The following is a 26,139-nucleotide window of genomic DNA, read 5'->3' on the forward strand; positions in this document are numbered from 1 at the left end:
GTGGCACGTGAGGGCCGCGCACGTGGACTCGTTATGTAAAAGGCGGGGCGAAGAACTCGCGAGGCCCCCCCCGCCGCGCGTGCGGAGCGGCGCGCACGCGCCTTGCGGGGGGAGGAGCGGGCAGGCAGGCAGGAGGAGGAGGAGGAGCGGCGGCGGTATTAGCAGCGGTAGCGAAGGACAACGGCGGCACCGACGGCCGAGACTGCCTCAGGCGCACTTCAGCGGGCGAAGATGAAGCAGCAGCAGCCGGTAACGTCGGCGGCGAATGCGGGCGCCGCCACCGCAGTCCCGGCCTTCCTCAGCAAGCTCTGGGCGCTGGTGGGCGACGCGCCGAGCAACCAGCTCATCACCTGGAGCCAGGTAGGCGCTGAGGAGAAGGAGGATGGGGGCCAGGGGAGCGGGATGAGGCGAGGCCTCCTCGCTCGGTAGGCGACGCGGCGCGGAGCGAGGCGGGAATGAGGGAGGGGATCGGCCTCCCCGCTATCTCCCGTCGCCGTTTCATGGATCCCGCGCTCCTTCCTTCCTTCCCACCCTTTTTCTCTTCTTCTCCCCTCAGCCGCCGATCTTCGCGTCTGTGTTGCGTCTTGGGCCTTCGATGGGACAAAAGGCCGGGGGGGGGGGAGAGAGAAGGGAAGGGGGCGTGGTCAGGCGTTGGTCACGCTTTCTGTTTTCCTGATGGGGGGGGGGCTTCACGCGGCCTACCCGCGAAGGGCCCCGTGAGGCCCGAGGCGCACTCGGGTTCGCTATTAGGGCGCCTTCGTCCGAGGGAGCGGGGGGGGGGAGAAGGAGGCCTCGTCTATACACACCACACGGCAAGCAGAAGGCCGCGCTTCGGTTCCCGCAACATGGAACCTTAACCCCCCCCCCCCCGTCTACCTAATGGCTGCGAAACAAGTTCCAGGGGAAGGGAGGCGACCGGCAGCCAAATATAAAGGGGAGGAGGATGTGCCGCGCGACCCTTCCCAAACGTGGCTTTGACGTAAGCACGTGTGGATCAGCACATATCTACCCGCGTCCTTAACACGGAGGTGGTTCGCATGTAGGAGAAACGCCTTGTATGGAAATAGTCCGCAACCAGAGGGTGAGGGGTGTTCCTGCGTGTGGTGTACACACAAAAAAGGCACGAGTTAAGAGAACATCCTTAGGTCGTGAGCATCTTACTGACTGCGTTAAGATCTGGTTTGGGTGAGTCCCTGGTTCATGCATTATTATTTTCTCCTTAGGCATGAACTTGGTCAGTAGTTCTAGGTGAACCATTACAGTATTATCTTGCCTATTACCTCCACAACATGGGGCCTTACCAAACTGTTAAGCAGGAGTGGCAGAACTGCCCTTACAGGTACTGGCTCAGCCTCTTATGCATATCTGCCATTTTATTGACTTCCAATAGTCCATTAATTTTGGGAAGGAAACATAAATACACACAAAGTGTTGGAGTCAGTAGAGAGGTTTAGACCTCTGTCTGTAGCTCCAGGAGATCAGCAAGGGCTGAAGGTGGTTCTCAAGTCAAAAAAGGTTACTCACTTCTCTTGTAAACAGAGGTAGCCATGTTGGTCTGTTTTAGTCAAAACAGCTGTCTTGTGTATTGAGATGTGGATCATTTGGAATGCACTAAAGTGCTAAATAATCACTATAGTTTCTTGTCCTAGGTTTGATTCTAGTAGTGCTCCCCTGTAGGTAGGCTTACATGGAGAAGAGGAGGTGACAGCTCAGTAGCTCCGTAGACCATATTGGGCTACAGGTTGTTAGATTACTGCTTCTCTGTTTACCCAAAATAGACAAATTCCAAGAATTATGGAAGGAGTTACACCTGTATGAATAAAACCTTATGGTGAAAAGCAAAGAACTGAGATTGTTATGAACAAATTGATGAATGTTGAGTACACTCTTTCTGTAACAATGTAGAAGAGGTCCTCTTTCATTAGCATCACAATTGTCTGGGAACTTGTACAAATTGGAACAGCAGGGTAGGAAAGCTTTGGTGATCAATTTTCAGACAGTCTTTGTATGCCTAAGGCAAACAATGTCCAGATCTCAGGAGGCATTCATCTTTTGCATAGTTTTTGTGTCACATTCCCTATCCTGCTAACAGTGACACTTTATTTTTAGCATATGAAGTTTTAGGTACTTAATTCTTTTGTTTGATTCCAGGCTTAGGAACTATTTGGTAGGTAAAAATAGGCTATTTAATCATCTTAATATAAGCAGTAAGATTTACACTGCATTCCTATTGCTCATTTGCAGTCCATTTTGTATGTCCATCCATCCATTTCAGGTCTCTTTAAGAGGAAGGACACTTTCTATTAAGGATACAGTTGCAGGAATTTGTGCAGTCATGTACACCAGTTTGGCAAAGAAACAAAAGCCAGGGTGTTATGGGTAGATGAAGGGGCAAACAATATAGAAAGGGCATTGGTGGCAGCAAAGGTTAAAAGCTCTGCCTGAGTGCTTGTCCAGGAAATCTCTCTTCATCTTCCCTTGCAGCATTTCTATGGAAAGCTGCAGATGTGGTGACTTAGTCAAGTCTTCATCCAGGTAATGGGAACAATTGAAAACATCCAATCTCTCCTAAAGACCTTTCAGGAAGTAGTACAATAAAGAATGCTGCCAAAGCGCTTGACAACAGGGAAGCAGTAGGTAACAGACCAAGGACAGTGGTGTAGTCACTGGTGCCACCAGTTGGAAACCCAAAATTTGCAGGGGACAAGCAGAACAGGCCAAATCTTGCAGTTAATTTTGTAAACAAGAATTAAAAAAACAAAAACGCCAACACCACCAATAATGTACACACTGCACATGTGCTCTGATGTGCACATGAAACTTTTGTTCAAGTAGACTTTTTCACGGAGAGACAAGTTGGAAGAATAAGCCTTTTGGGCTGCTCCCTTTCATGACCAGAGCATTTGAATATTTTCTCAACCAAGAATTCTCGTCTTTGTAATTTTCCAGTTACTGAGCAACATGCATACCATACTAATAGGGAATATGGTCTGCCTCCTTCATGTTTTATCTGAGTAACCTTGAGGAGTTGTGGAAATATGCTTGTGTTTTGTCTCCGTTTTTATGTAAGTATAAATAACAATTCTGAAATATTCTAACCTCAGCCATGATAAGAATGAATATTACTCGGGTATGTATGCAGCAGAATCATTCTGCAGTTGATTCTCATTTATCTGTTTCATTTTTAATTAGCCCCTTCTTCCTGATTTACCTGATCTTGCTGCACTCTGCACATTATTTCAGTATGCACAAAGATTAGCATTAAAATAGTGAGGAGCAAGATTCAATAGATGATTCCTAACTTGTATCAATGGAGTTGCATTATAAATGGTCCATGTTTCACAAGCATACAGTAAGGTTGGTAGTACAATAGCTTTGTAAACAAGCATTTTGGTTTCCCTGCGAATGTACCAGTCCACAAACACACTGCACTTCAATCGGGAGAAAGCTGCACTCGCAGAGCTCAAAGGTTGTTGGATTTTGGCGTCAATGTCAGCCCTTGTGGAAAGGTAACTGCCCAGGTGGGCAGTTGACGCTTTCCAACATTGCACCACTGAGTTGGATTTGTAGCTATGCAGAGGCGTTGTTTTGTGCTTGTTGGTACAGCGCTTTGGTTTTTTGGATGTTGAGCGATAGGCCAAGCTTTTTATAAGCTTATGTGAAGATATTTAGGATGGTTTGGAGGTCATCCTCTTGAGTGCACACGCTATGTTGTCATCAGTATGCTGAAGCTTTATGGCAGAAGTTAAGGTAACCTTACTCTTTGTTTTCAGCCTACTCAAATTAAAGAGCTTTCCATCTGTTTGATATGATTTTTATTCTGGTGGGAGTTTCCCTTCAACAAAGTGTATGGTCATGGCAGTGAAAATAGTAAATAAAGAGTTGGGGTGATAGCACAACCCTGTTTAACACCTGATCCCACTGTGAATGGTTCACTTTGAGAGCAATTATCTGCAATTGTTGCTGTCATATTATCATGGATGAGCCAAAAGATGTTCACAAATTCATCTGGGCAGCCGATTTTAAGGAGGACAGTCCACAGGGCATTACGATTTACAGTTTCAAAGGCCTTAGTCAGGTCAGTAAATGCCATATACAGTGGTTAATTTTGATCTTAGCATTTTTCTGGAAGCTGTCGAGCGCTGAAAATCATGTACACTATTCCCCTAGAAGGTTGAAAACCATTTTGGGATTCAGGAGGGGTAGCCTCGGATATTGTTCGGAGACAGTTTGCTAAGATCCTTGCAAGAATTTTGCAGGCTGCAGCTAATAAAGAGATTCTTTGATAGTTTCCGTACTTTGTTCTATCACCTTTTTTAAAGAGATTCATAATTTTGGCATCCCTAAGTCTGCTGGGATCTCTCTCCCAGATTTTTTCAATGAGCTAGTGAAGTTGTTGTGTAAGTTTAGCTCTGCCCACTTTGAAGATTTCAGCAGGTATCCCATCACATCCGCTGGCTTTGTTTTTCATTTGGTTAATGATAGTCTATGCTTAAGAAACTGTTTTACATTTCTAACCACATTATTTAGGCATTGAATGTGATTGTGATCTTCATTGCAGAATGGACAGAGTTTCCTTGTGTTGGATGAACAAAGATTTGCCAAAGAGATTCTTCCAAAGTACTTCAAGCACAACAACATGGCAAGCTTTGTGAGACAGCTGAATATGTGTGAGTTTTATAACAATATGTAGTATTAACCTTTAGATATACTGGTCTACATTTAAAACATTGAACTCCATGGAATTCAGTTCTGAGATGGATTCTACCTTTTATTGTAATAACAGATTCTAACTATTCCTCAGTTTTAATCATTTATTGTACAAAACAGTTTCGTAAGGCATTCAGTTGCAGTCACTGACTAGAATGCAAGGGAAAACAAGCAGAATGCATACTGCATATTGAGTGAATCAAAGAAATGTAGACTTGGAAGGGATCCAGAGGGTCATCTATGCAGGAATCTCAGCTAGGAGAAGGACAGCTGACACTGAAAGAGAATTGATTCAAAGCAACGAGCCATCCTCATAGCTGCAGCCTGCAGCTTGGTTTTTGTGTGAACTTCAGTCATGTTTGACAACCAGTAATAAGGTTTTTATAAGCGTTTTGAGAGCATGGGTGGCAGCTTTATAAAAAAGAAATCCCATGATATTGCTAGTATCATCTTCCAGAAGGGACAGGTTTTGACATGACACATAGCAGTTTAGGTTCATCTCCTTATTTTAGGAAGGACACCCATCTTGTAACACAGCATTGCGTTGTGATGATTGAATGTGTATGTCATATTTTAAGTGGCACTTTAAAGCTAGCACTCTTAGATATAGCCTTTATAGTACTAATATATGAAGGCTGTGGTTGGCTTTGTTGTTCTGCCTTCCGCTGCTCTTATGAGTACGGCCTTGTTATCCCAAGATAAAACCCAGGACTAATAAGGCTGGAAGGGAAACAAAATGGGACCCTGCATAGGTTGTTAATGCACATAGGGTTAGTCACACAGAAAGTTGCACAAATGAAGGGCAGCTTGTAGCGGAATAGCTTTCACTAAAGGCAAAAGAAATGTGAATAGGCAGAGCTGCTACCTGCAGAAAGACAGCAACATTTTCACTCACCTGAATGAGGATTGTAGCCTTGATTATTCCAGTAGGCTTTTCCATAATTGGTTTATTCTTTTCAGATGGTTTCCGTAAGGTAGTCCATGTTGACTCTGGCATTGTCAAATTGGAAAGAGATGGCCCTGTTGAATTCCAACACCCCTACTTCAAGCAAGGACGGGAAGACTTACTGGAGCACATTAAAAGAAAGGTTAGTGAAAGGGAGCCTGGAAGCTTTGAACCTTCTGTAAGCACTGATGTAGATCCATGTGAGGGTTTGCCAGGATCTTACAGATAGTGTAAGTGGGAACAGAAATCTAGATTGCAGAAAAGGAACACTACAGTTCAGTTTTACTGAGTACAAAGCAATGCACATGCCAACAAGACTGCCATGCAACAGTTCAAAACAGCTGCATGCAAGCCTTCAGTCACATCAAGATCTAGAATTACAGATCAAGGATGGCTTACTGTAACCTAAAATATGCCTTCAACAAAGGGGGATGGCCAGTTCTCTGATCTAAAGGCAGAAGCAAGTCTTGGACCTATTTCGATCAGTCTAAGGAAGCGCTTCACCAATGAAACAGAAATCCAGGGAGATTAAACATCTCCCTGGATTTCTGTTTCATTGGTGAAGCGCTTCCTTAGACTGATCGAAATATCTTATCTTCATTTGGCACAATGACCTATGTCAGATTTCACTTGCTTACCTTCCACACTTTTTCTCCTCCATTTTACAAATCCCATTTCTTCCATCCTCTATTCTTGCAAAAATTGTCATCTGACCTCATGGAATGTTTGCACCATTTATTTCTTCAGTTGCTACTTATTTGCTACGATACCTGCATAAAGTAGCTTTGGTAAGCATCTGGGTGAAAAGGGAATTCTCTGTAAGAGATGGAACAAGGCCCTGACCATCCAGCTTGAATATCCCTCCATTATTCTCTTGACCTTTCCGCCCTATAATAATCATACATACGTACATAGCACTCCCCTTTTTATTCTTTTTGAATTATTTGAATTCAGCATAGCCTTTGTTTATTTAGTTCATTTTCAGATGGCATATGATCCCTGCACGATCTTGCAGATTCCATCCATGTGTACATTTTTGTTAATTGAAAGCAGAAGTACAAAACTCTGCATGGATTCAGAGCAAAACCTTATTTATCAATTAATAGTCACTGTAATCCATATTTTTTAAAGTAACATGTTAACTTAAATTTGTGGTGATAATTCTTACAGGTTTCTTCTTCAAGGCCTGAAGAAAATAAAATTCGTCAGGAAGATCTGTCTAAAATCATAAGCAGTGCTCAGAAGGTTCAAAGTAAACAAGAGACTATTGAATCCAGGCTATCTGCTCTGAAGAGGTAAATAAGATTTCTAGCTTGATTTTTCAGGAGGATGAGTATGAAAGACTACTAGTTAATCTAAAACTGTTTTTAGATATGCTGTAAGCTTCCCAGAGTGGCTGGGGAAACCCAGCCAGATGGGCAGGGTATTTACTACTACTACAATTATTATCATCATTATTTATATCATTACTGGTGGGTTTATGGCACTTTTAAGGAAACAGGATGAGAACAGAAACCGTGTGGCAGCGGCGCAGCAGCAGCGGGAGGCCCATTAGCTAAAGTGGTACCTCAGGTTAAGAACAGTTTCAGGTTAAGAACAGACCTCCAGAACAAATTAAGTTCTTAACCTGAGGTACCACTGTACTCCCTGTAGTGCTGTCTTTGTGTATTTTGTATTACAAAGAAGAGGTGTGACAGGTCCCTGTTTCAAGGAATTCACAATCTAAAATAGGAAAGGGGGAGATAAGCATGAATATGTGATTATTTTAATTATATATGTTTTGGCTTAGTTAACAATAAGGTATAATTACAGTTCCAAGTTTCACTAGGTCAGTTACTGGGATGTGGATGGCGCTGTGGTTGAAACCACTAAGCTTCTTGAGCTTGCCGATTGGAAGGTCAGCAGTTCAGAAATGTGCAATGGGGTGAGCTCCCATTGCTCTGTCCTAGCTTCTGCCAACCTAACAGTTGGAAAGCACACCAGTGCAAGCAGATAAATAGGTACCACTGCGGCAGGCAAGTAAACTGTGTTTCCGTGCACTCCGGCTTCTGTCACAGTGTCCTGTTGCACCAGAAGTGGTTTAGTCATGGTGGTCACATGACCCAGAAAGCTTTCTGTGGTCAAACACTGCCTCTTCAGCCTGAAGCGAGATGAGTGCCCCATAGTCACCTTTGACTGGACTTAACTCTTCTGGGGGTCCTTTAACTTTTTACCTTTAACATTTTGAAACAGAGAAAATGAATCTCTTTGGCGGGAGGTAGCAGAACTGAGAGCAAAACATCTGCAGCAACAGCAAGTTATTCGAAAGGTAATTATGTAACTTCTTTCTTCAGAAGAATAATTTAAAGTCATATATAAATGCAGTGCAAAATTGGAAGGGAAGCAGTTATTTGTATATTGTAAAGGGGAAGGGGTTTTAGTGGAAATTGGTAGCTTGAATGGTAGGTGACCTGCAAGAATTCAGTAAAGCTTGAAATTATCTTCTCGGAGATAAAGTGGGTGGCAAAAAGCTCAGATGATCTGTTTAGGATATGGTAGCATGAAATGTAAAGGGCATTAATAATCTAATTTTGTTAAAAATTGTATAACAGATGGTTAAGAGATTAAACACAGGGATATACACAAAATATAAAACTTGCAGAACTCCATGTTTTATATTTTGAATGCCTTTAAGTTCCATCTGTAGACATTCATTTCTTCTCAAAAAATTTAAATTGTTTTTAGACAAATCTGATATCTAAACATACAAAAATTAGGCTGTTTAGGGATTTGCACTATTATCTCTGCATTAGAATGATACCCAGACTTCTAAATCCTCTTGTCCTTAACATTCCTATTAGGAAGCTGACTCTAAGGCTTTGATATTTCAGGCTTTAATTCTAGCCTACTTGACTGTGTATAGTACCATAAAAATAAAATTGAACTATTGAGTTCAGTTGAACTTGCTCCTAATTGTGTGTAGGATTTTTCTAAAGGCAACATTCTGTCTTTCTCTGCAGATTGTACAGTTCATTGTCACCCTTGTTCAGAATAACCAGCTTGTGAGTTTGAAACGAAAACGGTAAGCATCGGGTTGACAATACTGGAATTGTAACACAGGTTTATTTTGTGAATATATAGTGTTTATAGAAGCATAAGTTTAAATCCTTGTGTTTTTAAGAAACATTTTCTTTTCTTTTATGATTTAGCCCATTGCTTCTGAATACTAATGGGACACCAAAGTCCAACATATTCCAGCAGATAGTCAAAGAACCAGCAGAAAACAAACATCATGTGAGTTAATTCTGAAATTTACCTAAGGAAAGTATTAAAAAATGGACAGAATCACTGCTTGGTTGGACAGAGAAAATACAATATTCCCCATGAAAACGAGTACAGTAATCATTATTCACATAGCCCTTGTGTTGGCTGTTCTCCTTTATATGGAGTGAAAATAGATCAGGCATATAGCAGTAAGGTACCAAGAATGCTGTTGACAGAAAGGGAGGGGGCACCAAGTGATGCTTTTCCATAGCATTTACACCCAATACTGCATTGTCAGATTATTGTTTAGTTTTGATAAGCTAAATGGGGTGGAAGCAGGGTAAAATACTCAGCTAAAAGAACAGGTGTCATTGATGTGGGAGCTATATTTTTCCTTCAACACAATCTGAAGAAGTCTTGTCTGTACACATTGTACCGATTTTGCATTCTTTCTGCATCTTCTCCCACAAATTATTTCACTATGTTGTAACTTTCTTCCATTCATCTTGAACCCTCTAAGGCCCACATTGGTTGTGAAGGAGAAAATGTATCCCCCCCCCCCTTTATTGTGTACACACAAACTTCCTAATTAGGATGGCAGCTTTTGTTCACAACTGTACTTACTGTCTCACCCTCACCTTACAAAGTTAAGCAGAGGGTGGTTTCTCCAGATTCTCGTCTTAAGCTGCTTTTTACATTTCTCAAGAAAGCTCATTTGGAAATTGTATCATTTTCCTCCTAAATATTTGTTTAGTATGATGTCTGAATTTCTAATGATTTATAAATCTAAATGGGTTTCAATTTATGGTTGATTTAAATTTTTTAAAAATCATTATGACACTATTTTGGTTCTTGTAAATGGGCAGGTACCACACAGCAGGACTGATGGCTTAAAGCAGAGAGAACAGCTGTCAGACGATATTATTATTTATGATATCACTGATGATATTGGTGATGAAGAAAAGCCTCCAGTTACTCCAGAAAGCAGTGAAGATGCTGCTTCAGACTCAAAGTAAGAAAAAATATTTGTACATATTTGGAATTAAATATCCTCAGGCACACTTACCTACAGAAATTATGTCCCTATCTTACTTGATAGTTTAACCCTCTAGGTCTTGTGTAGATCCCAAGATAACTGTTTAATCAAAAGATAAGATCCAAGATATCCAATAGGTTAGTCTATAAATTTTAACATTAAATCAAAATTGTTCTGAAAGGTAACTGGTGAAAGGTGTAAGCTTAAGGGAGCCATCCTAAAGCCTATGGACCACCTCTCCTGGTATGCCCCGCAGAGGACCTTATGGTCCACAAACAATAACACTTTGGAGGTCCTGGGCCTCAAGGAGGTTAGGCTGGCCTTGACAGCTCTGGCCCTGGCCCTGGTGGAATGCTCTGTCGCAAGAGACCTGCAGGATTTGACATCTTTCCGCAGGGCTTGCAAGACGGAGCTGTTCCAACAGGCCTATGGTCAGGGCCCATTCTGGGACCACCACCACCCCACTTTTTTTTTGTTTAAGACCCAGTATACAAGTGGCTGCCCTAAGCCTTTCCACCGGCTCATATAAGACCAGCACAAACAGTTGCGCCTGGTGAGCACTCAGTGTTCCCATCCCCTATAGATATAATCCGTGAAATCAGAATAATCTGACTTTATTCTACTCCAAATTTGATTTTAAGCTGTTTTTAATTGTTTGATTTCTGTTTTTAATGTATTATACTTTGATGTTAGCTGCCCTGGGCCCGGTCCTAGCCAGGGAGAGCAAGGTTAAAAATTATTATTATTATTAGAAGTGGAGCGAGTGGAGCTTTGCAGTGGGATGTGATATAACACCTGCTAGAGTCTCCCTGATGTACACTCACAAAAAGCTCCACAGGCATATACTCCCAGCAGTATAGGATGAAATGGGGTGTGTTGGAGCAGATTCCTGGGGGCAGGATTAAAAAAAAGAAAATTAAAATATGCTACCACCTGCCACTTGAGTTGGAAGAGCTTACCTCTCTTCTTTTTCCCTGGACCCCAACAAACAGGTACTTCCCTTTTCTACCCTTCCTCCAAAAAAAGAAAAGAAAAAAAGAAACGTACTGGTATTCTCAGTATTTGAGCATTTAAGGAAGTGCAGAACAATAGCATTATGTAGCTCATAACAAGGGCAGCAGTTTAATAGCTGTTCTCTACATTAATATGAGCTGCAAAGGAAATGTGGGTGCTGCTTCTCTTGAATCACATTTTATCTATGTATTGCAGTTATAGTCCTGACATTGTAATAGTCGAAGATGACAATGAGGATGACTATGCTCCTATAATCCATGAAAATACAACTGCTGAACCAGCCACAGTTCCATCCAGTGATTCTGTCAGTCCTTCCCCATATGGTGCAAGCCCATTAATGTCTGGTGCTGTTCAGTTAAACAGCCAGTCAACCTTAACAGCAGAAGACCCAGTCTCGATGATGGATTCAATACTCAGTGAGAATGGAGTGATTTCACAAAATATCAATCTTCTTGGAAAGTGAGTCACATTCTTCAAATCATCTTTAAAGTTCACACTTGTTCTCTCTCTTTTTAAGAGCTTCAAGAAGAGCTACATTAATATTTAAATTTGCACTAGTTCTCTGATTTGTTGCTTTCTGAACATGGCATAGTGGGTGAGATTCAAATGTTTCCCAATTCTAAGTGCTGGTGCTGACCCATTTACACAGTTCAGGACCTCAATACCTTAAGGACCGCCTCTCCCCATACAAACTAACACGGACCCTGCACTTGTCATCCAAGGCCCTTCTCTATGTCTCCCTTCCGCAAGATGTTCAGAGAGTAGCAACACAAGAATAGGCCTTTTCAGTGGTGGCTCCCCGTCTGTGGAATGCCACCCCCAGAAATGCTAGCCTGGTGCCATCCTACATGCCTTTAGGCACCAAGCAAAAACATACCTCTTTACCTTTGGGTATTAAATAATCTGTGGCCTGTTAAGGAGAGGGAGACTGTTACTATTATATTTTTTTATATGCTCGGCCAGTAAAGCGAGATGAGCGCCACAACCCCTGAGTCGTTCGTGACTGGACTTAACTGTCAGGGGTCCCTTTACCTTTAACTAAAATGTTTTTAATGTTGTACACTGCCCTGGGATCTTTTGAATAAAGGGTGGTATATAAATCAAATTAATAGTATTTCTTCAGTATTCCTCAGTTTGGGATTCTGTAGTCAAGGTACATATAGCTTTTAGAGTAGTTGCTTATTTCCATTTTTAATACTGAATAATCTCATGCTTAGTGTTTACTGAAAGACTAGTGGTCTTCTGTAGAATCAGTGCATGCTTGATCCACTATATACCCCCACTCAACATCATGGATCACTTGCAGATACCTAGAATTAAACTCTTAGCTGTTGAATTCCAAATAATCCTAGTGGTTGTCCTCTTTACCTTCATTTTTCTTCTGCACTTTGATTCATTTGTACAATATATTTCTCAGAAAAGTTAGAATTTCATGGGGTTTTCTTGCACTCCTTTAGGGTGGAACTTCTGGATTATCTTGAGAGCATTGATTGCAGTTTAGAGGATTTCCAGGCCATGTTGTCAGGACGACAGTTCAGCATAGATCCAGATCTCCTGGTTGATGTAAATATTTACACTATATATTTTTGTTTACTTCTATTTTCCTCACAAAATTTGGCTTTACAAAGATTTTGTGCAAGAAAAATACATTTGCATATTTTAAATGTGTTATACCTCAAAAGGTCTTTATTAACAACAGCTTGAGACTGCAGTTTCAGAGAGCAGCAGAATAGTAGTTTGTGCTTGAGGATTTGTGCAGAACATTTCTATTTGTGGCTATTTCAGGCACAAAAGATTAGTTTGGTTTATAAGTCACCCAATTTATATCTAGAATATAGAATTTTAAAACTTGGTGTACATTTTGTCTTGTCCAGCTTTTTTCAAGTTCCGTGCAGATGAATCCTACAGGTCATATCAATAGTACAAAAGTAAGTTTTAAAGTAGCACAGCAGTGGGAAATACGGTGTAATGTCAATGGCCAGTTGTCTAATTAATCCAGTTGCATAGCATGTTAATATTTGTTTTAACATTTTGTGTGCCATAACAAGGCTGATATTTACACATTATTTAAAGATGCAGCTGTTTTCCTTTTTGTGCTTTCCAGATTTTTTTTTCTGCATTTTGAAAAATTACACATGTGCATCTTAAGTTTTCAAGTTCTATATTGGGGGGCAGCACATGCTGCCCAGAACATCAGTTTAACACATCATTATTTTAAAAAGTTATTATCAAAGTACATGTAGCATTCAAAAGAGGGCGAAAAACACAGGCTAAGAACTGCTTTTGAAACGGGAGATTTGCATCATTTTGAAATGTATTCTCCTTATTTTAGACATGCTTTCTAGAGTAAAATTTGAATGTGATTGGGTGGATATACCCATGGTGACAGTCTAGATTTCTAACACTCCTGTGTCCCAGCTGCTAGATAAGTTCCTGAACATTTGCTTGTAGCAGTTATCTTCTAGACAAATGTTTTCTCTGTTCCTAAAAAAAATTAGTACCAAGTCATCTGATTTTTGTAACCATGCTTGCTTTTAAGGTGGAGACAAAGGGAATTGAAACTATGAAGACTAATAGTGCTCAACCATCTACACAAGATGTGCCTAATTCTGACCCCAAATCAGGTTGATATGCAAGTTCTCTTGGTTTCAGAAATGTAGATTGGGTATAATTTAACCTGCATTCATAAATACCTTTATTTTAGACACGAAATGAATAAAATACCGTATTTTTCGCTCCATAGGGTGCACCTAATTTTTACGGGGGGGGGGGGGGAATTCAAGAAAAAAAATATTATTTAGGCTCTGTTCAGCGCTCCCTTTCACAAGCCGCATGGAGTGTGGGTGTGGCTCTTGGGGGCTTTTCCCCTAGGAGGGAGAAGGGCAGCCAGTCAAGTGATGGGCTGCCCTTCTCCCTCCTAGGGGAAAAGCCCCCAAGGGCGCCTCTGCAGGGCAGTGGGATGAAGGCTCGCTGCTGCCCTGCGGAGGCTTTGCGGGCTACCCCAGAGCTGCTCAGGAGCTTATCGGGGCTGGCAGGGGAAGCCCGGGCTTCCCCCACCAGCCCCGACAAGCTCTGGGAGTATTCCCCACCTCCCGCAGAAGCCATGCGCTCTTTAAAGGGGCTGCACGGCTTCTACTGGCTTTTCTAGGAGATGGGGGAATTCCCCCACCTCCCTGAAAAACCTGCAGAAGCCACGTGCTCTTTAAAGGGGCTGCACTGCTTCTACCGGCTTTTCTAGGAGATGGGGGAATTCCCACCTCCCTGAAAAGCCCACAGGCTGCCATCCGCAAGCCTTGGGAGCCCGGCGGGAACTCCTGCCGGGCTCCCAAGGCTTGCGGATAGCTTCCTGAAGCCTGGAGAGCGAGAGGGGTCGGTGTGCACCGACCCCTTTCGCTCTCCAGGCTTCAGCGAAAGCCTGCATTCGCTCCATAGGACGCACACACATTTCCCCTTCATTTTTGGAGGGGGGGGAGTGCGTCCTATAGAGCAAAAAATATGGTAGTTAACATATGCCCAGTATGTTTGGAAAGTGAGTTGTAGTTGTGCTGTGCATTGCACAAGTTTCTCTTCATTTTTTAGCCTTTTCTATAGGAATATAGAGCAGTTGAGTAATTATTTTGGTTTGGTTTGTTTCCTGCCCTGCAGATAAACAGCTCATTCAATATACTGCCTTTCCCCTACTTGCATTCCTTGATGGAAATCCAGGCTCAGTGGAGAATGCAAATATGACACCTGACTCAGTATCTTCTGTGGATAAACCAATAGAAGTGGATGAACTCCTGGAAAGTGGTCTGGATCCTCAACCAACCCAAAGCAAGCTGGTTCGTCTGGAGCCACTGACAGAAGCAGAAGCTAGCGAAGCTACACTATTTTATTTGTGTGAACTTGCTCCTGTGCCAATGGACACTGATATGCCACTGCTGAACAACTAAAACAAGAGAGTTAAAGCAAACTATTTATTGAGGGTATTGTTTGGGATCTATCTTTTGTAAATGGCATTTTGTGAGCAGCTACTGTGGAACCTTAAACAGTTTGTTCTATCACTTTCCCCAAAACTCGGGTCTCAAAAGAGCAGTTTAAACATTTATACAAACCATCAACAGTTCACAATGAGTTCATTCTAGTGCTGTCATATTTGGAATTATGTATTCAGAATATGCCAGGTAATTGGATGCTCTGTATTAGCCACTCGCAGTTTTTCTTGTTCACTTTTAGTCCTAATGTATGACATACACAAGTAAATAAGTAACTCTGGATGGAGGTCGTAGCACTCAGAGTTTAATTCTTCTGTACTTTGTTTTCTATTTTTACAACTTTGTTTAAATAAAACTGTGTTAGGGGACCAGAACTGAATATAGTGCTTCATTGAATTGACAAGTGTCCATCTTAATTTCATAGTCGTAAGAGTATCCACTACTTGCTTCACCCCATAGGCACAAATGCTGTTGAATGGGTTGGGGGTTTTCTGTGAATGTGTTCTTTGTTAAAGGGGATTTTCAGTAGCAGGCTAGAGGAAGTATATTCAGTACTATGAAAATGTATGGCCTACAGCCACATTGGATAAAAAATCAAAACAAGACTAGGAAGACCTAAACAGCCATTTTTCTGAATGTTTACTAAGTTATAGCATACACACAAAATGACTTTAATATTAAAGCTACCTTGAAATTGCATTCATGTTGAGCCTAAGTCAGCCATTAAATATATATAAGTATTTTTTATAGAAATTCACCACTGATACTCACTAGTGCACAACAGTGCTGCTACAGCTGAAACTGTTCTGTCAGCTGTGCAATCCTTAAGGAAAAGCAAACCAGAACTGAACCTTCCCATTCAAGCAGCAAAGCACAGTATTTGAAGATTTCCAACAAACAAACGATGCAAAACACCTAATAGTTTCTGTGTTATGTAGACTTAGGATTTTCCAGGTACAAATCCACTGCCGGCAATGGACACACAAGATAATACCTTTGACACAAGAATCAATGACGATCTGTGAAGAGATCAGCTATTAAAATGCAAGTGTGCTTTAACTAAAAATGAGTATTGGTATACATCAATTTATCCAGGAAAGTATTTTTAGAAAGATACAGAACAACTTGATTTACAAACTAAGCTCAATTATACCCACTCAAGGAACAGATGGAGCCAGGATATTTATTTTTTTAAAGTAACTTTTTAAAAAGCTATAAAAATAACAGCAGTACCTGAAGTCTACCTCATCGTGAAATATACTATACTACAGCTACCAGCAGTGGGGACAGCAATCCATTTCACTCCTTAATTTCAATTTAATGAGCGCTAGTCCTAAATACCTTCCAAGTATTGATTAGGTTTTTTTTTTTAAAAAAAAAGACTTATCTTGGTATCAAATGGTTACAAAAATGAAAAGCCTAGAGCATGCATTAATACTTCACTGCACTTCACTTTAAAAAACAAAAAAAACGAATCTGGTCAAAATGGCAACTATTTTTGATACCCCATGCACATTTTGAATAATTTCAAGTACAACCTTAAACATTTACTCCTGTTCACATTCTTTAAAAGAGGCCTTGTACTTACTCAAACCTGCAAGTACAAAAACCAGTCCTACAGAATTGTAACTGCTGTTTTCTTAAATGCTCACACCAGCCCTAGTGACAGCTGGGGACCTTTGTCGTTTAAAGTGTGGAAGGGGGAAACCCTCCACAAATTGATTAAAATGGCAACTGAATCACAGGTACATTCTTTCCCTTCCTACTAACCCCACTCCTTGCTCTGCTCTATCATCAGCTAAGGCTCATTAGAGTTGACATTCCTGTGCTCCTGCTCATCTGATGTTTGTTCAACAAACAAAAGATCATACCTCCTACAGATCAGCTATGATCTAAAGGTAACCTAGACTTAACACACACCTGATATGTGATTTTCATTCAGCATCAGACTCTCCTAGACAACCATCCATCCATGCTTCAGCTGAGGTAATACAATATCCTCCAAAGGCTTACAACCATTACTGTCTCTCCTATCTGTCATAGCCATATTTTTCTCATCTCTTCTGGGAAAATCTCACAGTTGCGAAAGATTATACTTCCTTGCTAGACCAAAGTTGATATTTTACTAACTAGAAAACTGCTGTGTAACAATTATTAAGCTGCAATAAAGGCCGGAACTTTTATGTTGGAGCAGATTCCGCAAACGCCCACTGTCGGATTCTGCTAGCGATTGAGGGAGTCATGTTTAAGGGGGCTCCGCTTAAGGGAGAGTTTGAGAACCATGCCCAAGCTCTGAGGGACTAAGCTTTAACGCACAAGCAGCTCATCATCCCATCACAATAGCCCTAGCTTCTAACACTCTTCATGGTTCTGATTATAACTGCAAATATCTGACTTTCAACCTCGGCCTAACTACATGCACTGAAAAAGACTGTTTTAATGCACCTTTGACTGTACACGATCTAGGAATTCTTCAGTAAGCAGTAGGGCTGAGCCAAATATTTATGGGGTTTGAAACACATGGAACTGTTGTTTTCACATCTCGTTTGACCCTAAATCCCTCTCCAGGTGCTAGTTAGGGGAAAGGAAATATACAGAAGGGAACAGTGGGAAAGATCACACTAGCTCTGCCCAACATTGCCTTTTTCATCTCTTTCCAACTGGTGATAATGTAAAGCGGAGAGATGTTTGTATCTGTGGAGGCTCCCAAATGGAAAACCAAGGTTGTCACCCACAGAAGCAGGGAGTCTCCATGGATGCAAAAGTCTCCCTGCTTCACACAGTCACCATTTACAAATCGTAAAAGTGACGAAAATAGCAGGGTGCTGGTGGTGGTGGAATCTTCATCCCTACTCTACCCACCATATGTGTTTACTTTCCCCCAACATTGGAAGAGGGCTCAGTATTAATCATTAATATGTATTATTATTATTATTATCATCATCAAGCTCAACTAGAAAACAGTCAATGAAATAGCAAGTGAACATGATTTAAAAGTATAACCATGCATAAGACATGATAAACTATTCAGACGATACATACACGTATTATTTACAAATTACATCTCGATGTTGAATACTGTTAGCTTCAAATTAGCATCAAAATAAAGCAAGAGCTTTCAGATGAGACCCTTGGCTTAGTCAAATTCACGGTTTGTTAGAACAAGTGGAGCCACCAGAGTCCACACGTAGAGGACTATGCCAATCCAGCTGGAAGAGATCTTCACCCAGACAGATGGCCACTTACTGGTCATTGATGCAGAGGCAGGGTCAGGGCTGAGAAAGAGGAGAGAGAAAGTGTTAGCCGACTCATTTGTGGAACTGAATAACTACTTTTCTTTTGATAATCACTTATTTTATTAAAATTGAAAAAATTATGTAAGAATCAAATTCACTGCCACCGATAATCTATGATAAATGGGAGAGATTATGAATCCAACATCTGCCTCTCTGCCCACTTCAACCCCAACAGGTGATCAGCACTGATAATGTCAAAAAAAATGTAGTCTATGGAAGTGTCACCCTTCCATAATTTCCTGCAAGATCCACATACCTGTACCAGTTGGTTAGGGTCATCATGATGTAAAGCGAAGCAAGAAAAAGCATGAAGTGAAAGAATGAATAACTGTAAGTAACTCCATCTCTCTCATTATCAACAGCACGGTGCAAATCATCTCCTTCATCAAGAGAGCCTTCACTCCTGGGAAGTCCATCTTCTATCAGTGTTGACTCATCACTGGTTAATGTCAGTTTATTTACCTGACTATTATTGGATGTCCGAATGCTGCAGTTAAAAAGTGGATAGTGTCACTAGATGTCCTTTTTTAAAAAAATAACTGAAAATTGGAAAAGGTTTTCCAAAAGTTCTGCTCACCTTGAGTACAGAACACACATTAAGAACAGGATGAGGCCTACAATTCCTTGGGCATCCCACCAATGGACAAACTGACCCTTAGTTGGAGTGCTTGTGGAATTATAGCCAATTATGTTCAGCAAGCTTGGATTGCATTGTCTGTCTAGATCAGTAAAGACAAACAAAATTGAAAGTCAGATTATTCTACACAAAACAATCTATTTCTCACAGAAGCAATGTCCAACATAATAATATACAAGAGGTGCTAGCCTTTTACACTGCTCGAAACTGTTTTTGAGCTGTTTGTTATGTAGCTTTCCAACTGCAATGAAATACAGCTATGGCCTTTCCATACAAAGGATATGGGATTACCAGTGCTTTCTTTGAGCACTGTACTAGCAACATCCCCATGCAATAGAAGGACACTGGCTAGTCTTGCTACTGTGTGGTGAGAGAGCAAGTGTTCAGAATAGTGTTAGAAACTGATATATGACAGCAAGGAGATAAATGGCACCTTAAACCTAGGTTATGGGCACTGCAACCAAGTATCTAGGTGCACTTTTTTAATAACAAGAATACAAAGCTGAAAATGAATGAACTGCCCGCCCTACAAGAAGTCTTTTGTATACCAAAACTGCAATCCTAATCATGCTGACTTGGGAGTAAGCTTCATTCACTTTAAGAATCATTTAGATAACCACAGATTCTCTAACAATCAACAATTTATAGCATTCTACCTTGTACTCTGAAATACTTTTTGTTTAACAGTTTTTTGTCCCTTCAAAGCTCCAAAACATTCAAAAGTTTTAAAATCATCCAAAGTAGGTGTGACAGCAATAAACAAAGGAGTTCTACCAGAGTCACTTCTGGATCATAACAATAACAACAACAACATGAAATCTCCTTACCTGGCTCATTGGTCATTGCAGCCCAGGTTAGATACATTGTATAAACGGTGATCACAGATGATTGTAACAACCCAGATCTCGGTTGTGATTCCTATATGCACACAGAAAGCAAAACAATACAGGTAACTTGCATATTGTGCTGGTTTTTCCTATGTGATCACAACTTAGCACAGGGTGGGAGAGTAGGAAATGAATGAATGAATGAATGAATGAATGAATGAATGAATGAATGAATGAATGAATGGAGAGCAGAGGAAACCAACTCTCCATTTACTTATCCCCCGCCCCCAAGCTGTAATTACAGGCTTGCCAGACTTCGGGAAGGTGGTGTGAGGGCTCTGGCAATGTCCCAGAGCCCTTGTGCCTCCTTCCCAAAGCAGTCCTTCACCTTGTGGGGCGCTGGGAGCAGTTCTAGGGTTTCCTGGCTTTATATGCTTTTGCGTGTATGCAGAGACCATACACCCCTGAACCAAATGCTTGGATAAGATGTGAATTACCTGTATGTAGAAATTTGACAAACGGCTGATGTATTAGCCAGATTCTTATGAAAACAAATATCCACTTAATGTAACCTCATACCTGGATTTTAGGCAGAATTGACATTACAGATGCTCCAATGCACAGCAGCATATTGACACTGATGAATGCCTTATTTTCAGAACAGCCATCGGGCAGAGTATAATAGACATAAAATAGGACAATTGCCACCAGAGACAGAAGATAGTTTAATGCTGTGGCAGACAGCAAAGCTGTGAAGAAGCAAACAAAACTGGATTCAGGTTTTATTAGTACTTTTGAAGGAGGCTCACTAGAGCAGTGATGAAAAATAAATCCTATGGTACACTGTTGGATAAGAAAAGTGATCTGCTGGATTAACCTCAGGAGGCAGACTAAACTACTATTGCCTCTAGAAGATCTGGAAAAACTGAATCAACCCTCAGTAATTATAGTTGTTACTATAGCCGCATCAATTCAGGCACAACTTTCTCCTCTTCTGACCCCATTTGATCAATACCATTATTATGCTTCTGGGAACACCAATTCCCTCTTAACCATGGTATGTTGGGGATGGGAGGAATTCAGACTCTCAGTTCCGCACATACACAAAAGCACACCCTTCCATAGTCAGCAACTAGCAAGTGAAGAGCAACATCAAAGAGTTCTGAGCTCATGACTTCTACAACTGAAATTTGAGCACTGCATGTCCCAATTTTAATAAACAAACCCTGTGATGCTGACCAACAAACCACTACATACCTGCATACCAGCATCTTGAGTTTCCTTCTTCCATCTTTTCAACCCAAGATTCATTCCAAGAGTGGGCAAAATCAATAAGTAAAACCAGCTGGATAAGAATGAAGCAGAAAGCACCAGCCATGCCTACATAAAACCACACTAGGAAGAAAAATAATGAATATATTAATTTTCATAAATATTTTTTTTGTTTGAATTGTTAGCATGTATTGAGTGATTCAGAGTCATCAGAGTAAAATTTACTCGTAAAATAAACTCTTAAAGTTTGACAATTAAAAAATAAACAAGGCTATGTCCCCAGGTAGTTTATAATCTGAAACCAACAGTGAGGAAATCACAAGGATTTAAGAGATAAATATGAGTATGTGACTACACATACATAAAACTAGATTCTTTGGGAATGATAATTAAGGGATTATGCTGAAGTAAGGAACCTCCAGCCTGCAGGCCAGATTTAGCTCAATTTGGCCCACAAAACTGTTTTCCCTAAACCATGGCCACCTGACATCATATAGGATATCAGGTATGAGGCAGGTACAGACAACACTGGATTAGCTGTGTAACTGTGCTCAGCATGGGGAACTCAATTGGACAGCTGATTGCTGAGGAATGTAGCTTTGCCAGTCCTAAACTGGCAATACCCCTTGTGCTATGGTTTCCAAATGCCCGACAATCAGCTGGCTGTTGAGCACTTGAGAATCGCTGCTCAAGGGACACTGACAGGTAGTTGGGACCACCCATCTGTCTAAAATTGGCAAACTGAGGTAGGGCCAGAAAGGTTTCCCAACCCTGGGTCATGCCAAAGACCTACACATCTTCTCCAGTGTGACAAATCAGAACATTAAGATCTGTTAAATAAGAACTCAGTATCACATTGAAAGCTATTGGAAACAGTTTCTGTGCAAAATATACATGACTTTCAACGCAATCATACCTGTTGTAAAGGGTCCTTCTGGAATAAAAAATGCTCCAACTGTAATTGCAACAGCTGTGATGAATTTAAAGAACCAGAATCTGAAATATCACCAAAGAACCATCAAAGTTAGGGTATCAGCAGTATTTTTAAAATTTATACTTTACATAATATACTGTATATAATATTTTATATGATCTCTTCACTGCCCTCCACTGAACAGCCTTCAGGTTTTGTTATTTATATACCTTGTGCAGGAAACACAAGACTACAATTTATCTATATCCCTGTCTCTATATCTATCTATCTATCTATCTATCTATCTGAATGAATTTATATACCACCCTATACCCAGAGGTCTCAGGGCGGTTCACAGAATAAAATCAAAATATAAAACCAAAATGCATAATCAAAATAAAAACAACAACCCAATAACCCCCCCCCCAAAAAAAAACCCACATTTCAAAAGGGCATAGGATGCCAATAAAAGCAACCAAAGGCCTGATTAAAAAGGAACATTTTTGCCTGGAGCCTAAAAGTGTATAATGAAGGCACCAGGCGAACTTCCCTGGGGAGAGCATTCCACAGACAGGGAGCCACTGCAGAGAAGGCCCGTTCTCGTGTTGCCACCCTCCAGACTTCTCAAGAAGGCACACAAAGGAGGGCCTCAGAAGATGATAGGTTCATATGAAAAGAGACAGTCCTTGAGGTATTGCAGTCCTGAGCCGGTTAAGGCTTTATAGGTCAAAACCTGGAAACTACCGTATTTTCCCGTGTATAACACGCTCAGCACAACAGAAGATTGCACGCACGCCTCGATGATGCCGAAAATAGCACACACAATTGCCAAAGCCGCAGATAATCGTTAGCAGGACTTGCCACAGCAACCTATCACACGCCCTATCGCCGCTGCAAATGTCATGCTGGCTGATGCCAACAATCACCCATCCCCCCTCTGCTATCTGTGTACAAGACGACCCGCTATTGTTGCATATTATTTCATAGGAAAAAATATCGTCTTAAACACAGAAAAATATGGTAATCAGTAGCCAGTGCAGTCGGACCAGGATCATTGTAATATTCTCAAACCATCTTGCATAATCAACTTGGCCAATGAATTCTGCACCAGCTGAAGCTTCCAACCCGTCTTCAGAGGCAGTCCTGTGTATAATGCATTGCAGTAATCTAACCTTGAGGTTACCAGAGCATAGACAACAATATTTAGGCTGTCCCTGTCCAGATAGGGGCATAGCTGGGCCACCATTTCTTCTTACCCATTGTGTATTGCTGCCCTTGGATCACTGCTGCTCTTCACTTTGATCATCATTAAAGAGAACAGGAGAAAGAACATGGCCATACCAAAGCACACCCGATATACTGCTTTATAGCCTACTAGAACATCACAATTCACTTGGCCATCACAAAACCCAGGAATCTGTAATGAACAACATAAAATATATTAACATATGTCAATGAAGAACCCAAACTTTTTGTTTCGTTAGGAGCCAACTATGACAGGATTATTTTAACATCTCTTCATTACTTGAAATTTGTACAGATCTAAGGTTCTCACAAGCCAATGTTAAATGGAAGATTTAAATACATAATATATATATTTAAATACATAAAATATAGTCCCCCGGTGTTTTCAAAAGCCACATACATACATGTATGTATACTCCTGGTCTGAAATAATAGCTAACTAATACAGGAAGAAGCCAAGGTTTTACAGACAACCATTATGCTAAATGTTAAAACACTTCAATGAAAGGCAGTCATAATGAGAGAACTGCTCCATAGTTAGGCCTTAGCCTATGTAAACAAAACACTAAATAACATTCTAGAATAAAAAGAGGTGCGGATACAAAGGTGCTCTCTAGAGCAAGCAGTGCTTCTGAAAAGATAAGAAAATACAAGTCAAACCCAAACTACAGTAGCAGTGCCACAATAATTCTACCATAGTTGTCTCACGAGTAAACTGACCTTCTTCAGCTGTTCTTCCATTCCTGGAATTAACATCACACATGCAACACCCACTCCAAGGAGCAAGAACAGAGCATATATCACCCTTGTTATAGTGGAGTTATTTCCACTGGGGCAGCATCGGCACAGCAGACATGGGGCACTGCCACACAAACATGGTATCTGATGAAAGAAAGGGAGGAGTATGAGGACAAAATAAAAAGTTATGCTCAGTTAATTACGTGGTTAAAATGTTTAACTACTGGTTCTGATGTCATAATATTTAAGGATCACACCCCCACTAATGTAATATTTGTAATCTCATATTCTGTATTACATTTTCCTGTATACCCATTACTGCAAAGGCCATGGTTTTGATAGTAAAATGTGTGCAGATATGAGCAGTATGTCCTTTGGCTCTTGATTCAGTGCCATAACACTAACAGAAGCATGAACAAGTCCTGCAAAAAAGTAAAGGTGATGTTGCAATGCTGCTTCTCAGATGGCTCTGTGATTGCCCCATGTACAGCCAAGACAGTCATCAGACTGTTTACAAAAGTTATTAGTTATGCTTACCAGGGCAAATAGTGATGTACACCATAGCCAAGAAAAAGTGTATAACTTACAGTTTGGTGGAGATTTGTTTTTACTTTATGCCTGCATCAAAGATATATACTGAATTACACACTTTACTTCAATATCCTCAGAGGTGTAGGGAAAAATATAGGACAAGCTCTTACTCTAACTTCCAGCAGATTAGGAGGAATGCACAACAGTTAAATCAGCAAAAGTTTAAGCAACATTCTATCAAGTTGCCCAGTCTGACCACTGTAACTTTCCACTCTGCCTTTATTATTCCATAGGAGGAATTTATCCCAGGGAACAGAAAAAAATCCACAAATTTCTGTCTAACAAAACAATAATATGAATTTCTACTACTGCTCAAGATAATGTGTTGTTTTTTCCTCAAAAAGTCCACATTTTCTCTAGATTGATTTGATTCTCTCTTACACACCTACAGATGATCCTACTTTAATGCAGGGTTTGTCAAAAGGAGGTAGAAGCCACACTTGAACTCATAATTTTCAGTTCTGTAATCCCACATATACTGCTAGCATGGTGACTTAGCATACACTGCGGAATAAAATGGTACAAACATTTGCCAGATGCCTTGGAACAATAAACGACCCTGTAAAATTAGAGATGACGAAACACCACCACACACACAAACACCTTTCACACTGCAACTTCAGGACCCCTTTATAGAGACATTCCTAAAAATGGCCTTAGGAAGCTATCCACAGAGGAGGAAAGCATGAGGGATGGATAAAATATGATGCTGGTTGGGGGGCGGGGGGGCGGGGAGCAACTACCTAGATAGCAAACTGCCCTCCAGGAAAAAAGCGAGGAACTGTCAAATTTCAAAGGGCCGATGTTTAAAGAGGCAACATCACCAACCCAGTGCCGGATTTACATATAAACTAAACAATCTATAGCTTAGGGCCCCACTCTCTTGGGGGCCCCAAAAAAATTAAAGGGAAAAAACATCGGATGTAGATTTCCAAAATATAAGATAAAAAACAAAAATAAAATAAAACCTACATACAGCAACAGCGTTTTGTGTTGTGTAGGCTCCTATGATGTAAGTAATGAGCCCCACCTGCTAGCCTGCTCCTAAAATATCACATATAAAGGGCCCCATTACCTTCAGTAGCTTAGGGCCTCATCAAACCTAAATCCGCCCCTGCACCAACCCACTGCTTTCCATTACTAAGGGTTTTTAATTTGGGGTGCGTTATCATTTTGCCATAGCACCTGCAAGGCGCAGACAACAGGGTCGAGACGTTAACGCGCCTCCTCCATCAGTTCTAGGGCGTTGGCAAACGAAATCATATTATATATGATTTAAACAAAGGGGACGCATCACGGCCAGGGAGGGGCCGCCTCGCCGCAGAGAAAGGACAGCGCGCGGGGATGCATGGGGGGGCGCAGTCAGAGAGCCCCCTCACTGCGCCTGCGCCTCTGGAACTGCTGCTGCTGCTGCCACAGCCGCCGCCCCCGCGACTCCCTAACCCAGCGAAGTGGGGCCCCGAAGGAGGAGGCCGCGGTTCCGGCCACATTACCCAGCTCGCCATGGAGCAGAGGCCCAAGACAGCCCCCATCTTCTTCTTCCTCTTCCTCTTCTTCTCCTCGCGGCGGTTGAGTTGCGCGGCAGCCCTTTAAAGATGGAGCCAGCGGCACCGAGCGGCGAGGGCTTGTTTACTCTCCAGCCTGCCTCGCTCACTAACCACGAGCTTTGACAGGCAGCAACGCGTCACTTCCGGGCT

At 41.3% G+C, this 26,139-nt stretch overlaps 2 protein-coding genes across 9 annotated transcripts; one reads left to right on the top strand and one right to left on the bottom strand.

The window, feature by feature from the left end:
• On the top strand, positions 1–16,290 carry HSF2 (heat shock transcription factor 2). Of its 7 annotated transcripts, none has more exons than XM_083731815.1 (13): positions 1–360; positions 4,562–4,670; positions 5,671–5,798; positions 6,827–6,951; positions 7,889–7,964; positions 8,656–8,717; positions 8,845–8,929; positions 9,766–9,911; positions 11,145–11,408; positions 12,407–12,512; positions 12,824–12,877; positions 13,489–13,573; positions 14,595–16,290. In XM_083731815.1, exons 1-13 carry the CDS (start codon positions 232–234, stop codon positions 14,879–14,881), a joined length of 1,656 nt encoding a protein of 551 aa, XP_083587941.1. In that variant the 5' UTR covers positions 1–231; the 3' UTR covers positions 14,882–16,290. The 7 variants fall into 7 exon arrangements, 6 of the variants coding, with proteins under 6 accessions (XP_083587941.1, XP_083587942.1, XP_083587944.1 ...); XR_014562443.1 differs by having other exon boundaries at positions 92–360; positions 13,489–13,674; positions 14,452–15,297; XM_083731818.1 differs by lacking the exon at positions 1–360 and adding an exon at positions 1,229–1,339 and having other exon boundaries at positions 14,595–15,297.
• On the bottom strand, positions 15,206–26,139 carry SERINC1 (serine incorporator 1). 2 transcript variants are annotated; one of them, XM_083731821.1, is made up of 11 exons: positions 25,936–26,139; positions 23,834–23,995; positions 23,125–23,285; positions 21,872–21,951; positions 20,941–21,078; positions 20,263–20,432; positions 19,684–19,774; positions 18,797–18,938; positions 18,476–18,706; positions 17,262–18,198; positions 15,206–17,100 (listed from the first exon to the last, which is right to left on the bottom strand). In XM_083731821.1, exons 1-10 carry the CDS (start codon positions 25,972–25,974, stop codon positions 18,060–18,062), a joined length of 1,353 nt encoding a protein of 450 aa, XP_083587947.1. In that variant the 5' UTR covers positions 25,975–26,139; the 3' UTR covers positions 15,206–17,100; positions 17,262–18,059. The 2 variants fall into 2 exon arrangements, with proteins under 2 accessions (XP_083587947.1, XP_083587948.1); XM_083731822.1 differs by having other exon boundaries at positions 15,550–17,100; positions 17,240–18,198.

This window comes from Podarcis gaigeae (genome assembly GCF_964106915.1).
Source record: "Podarcis gaigeae genome assembly, chromosome: 3".
Classification (NCBI taxonomy): domain Eukaryota; kingdom Metazoa; phylum Chordata; class Lepidosauria; order Squamata; family Lacertidae; genus Podarcis; species Podarcis gaigeae.

Coding starts and splice junctions, on each gene's coding strand:
- HSF2 (XM_083731815.1), top strand. CDS start 232: ATGAAGCAGCAGCAGCCGGTAACGTCGGCGGCGAATGCGGGCGCCGCC. Junction 7,965..8,655: donor AACAGCAAGTTATTCGAAAG/GTAATTATGTAA, acceptor CTTTCTCTGCAG/ATTGTACAGTTCATTGTCAC. Junction 9,912..11,144: donor GATGCTGCTTCAGACTCAAA/GTAAGAAAAAAT, acceptor TATGTATTGCAG/TTATAGTCCTGACATTGTAA.
- SERINC1 (XM_083731821.1), bottom strand. CDS start 25,974: ATGGGGGCTGTCTTGGGCCTCTGCTCCATGGCGAGCTGG. Junction 23,286..23,833: donor TGGAAGAACAGCTGAAGAAG/GTCAGTTTACTC, acceptor TGTTCATTACAG/ATTCCTGGGTTTTGTGATGG. Junction 18,939..19,683: donor TGCAATGACCAATGAGCCAG/GTAAGGAGATTT, acceptor TTACTGATCTAG/ACAGACAATGCAATCCAAGC.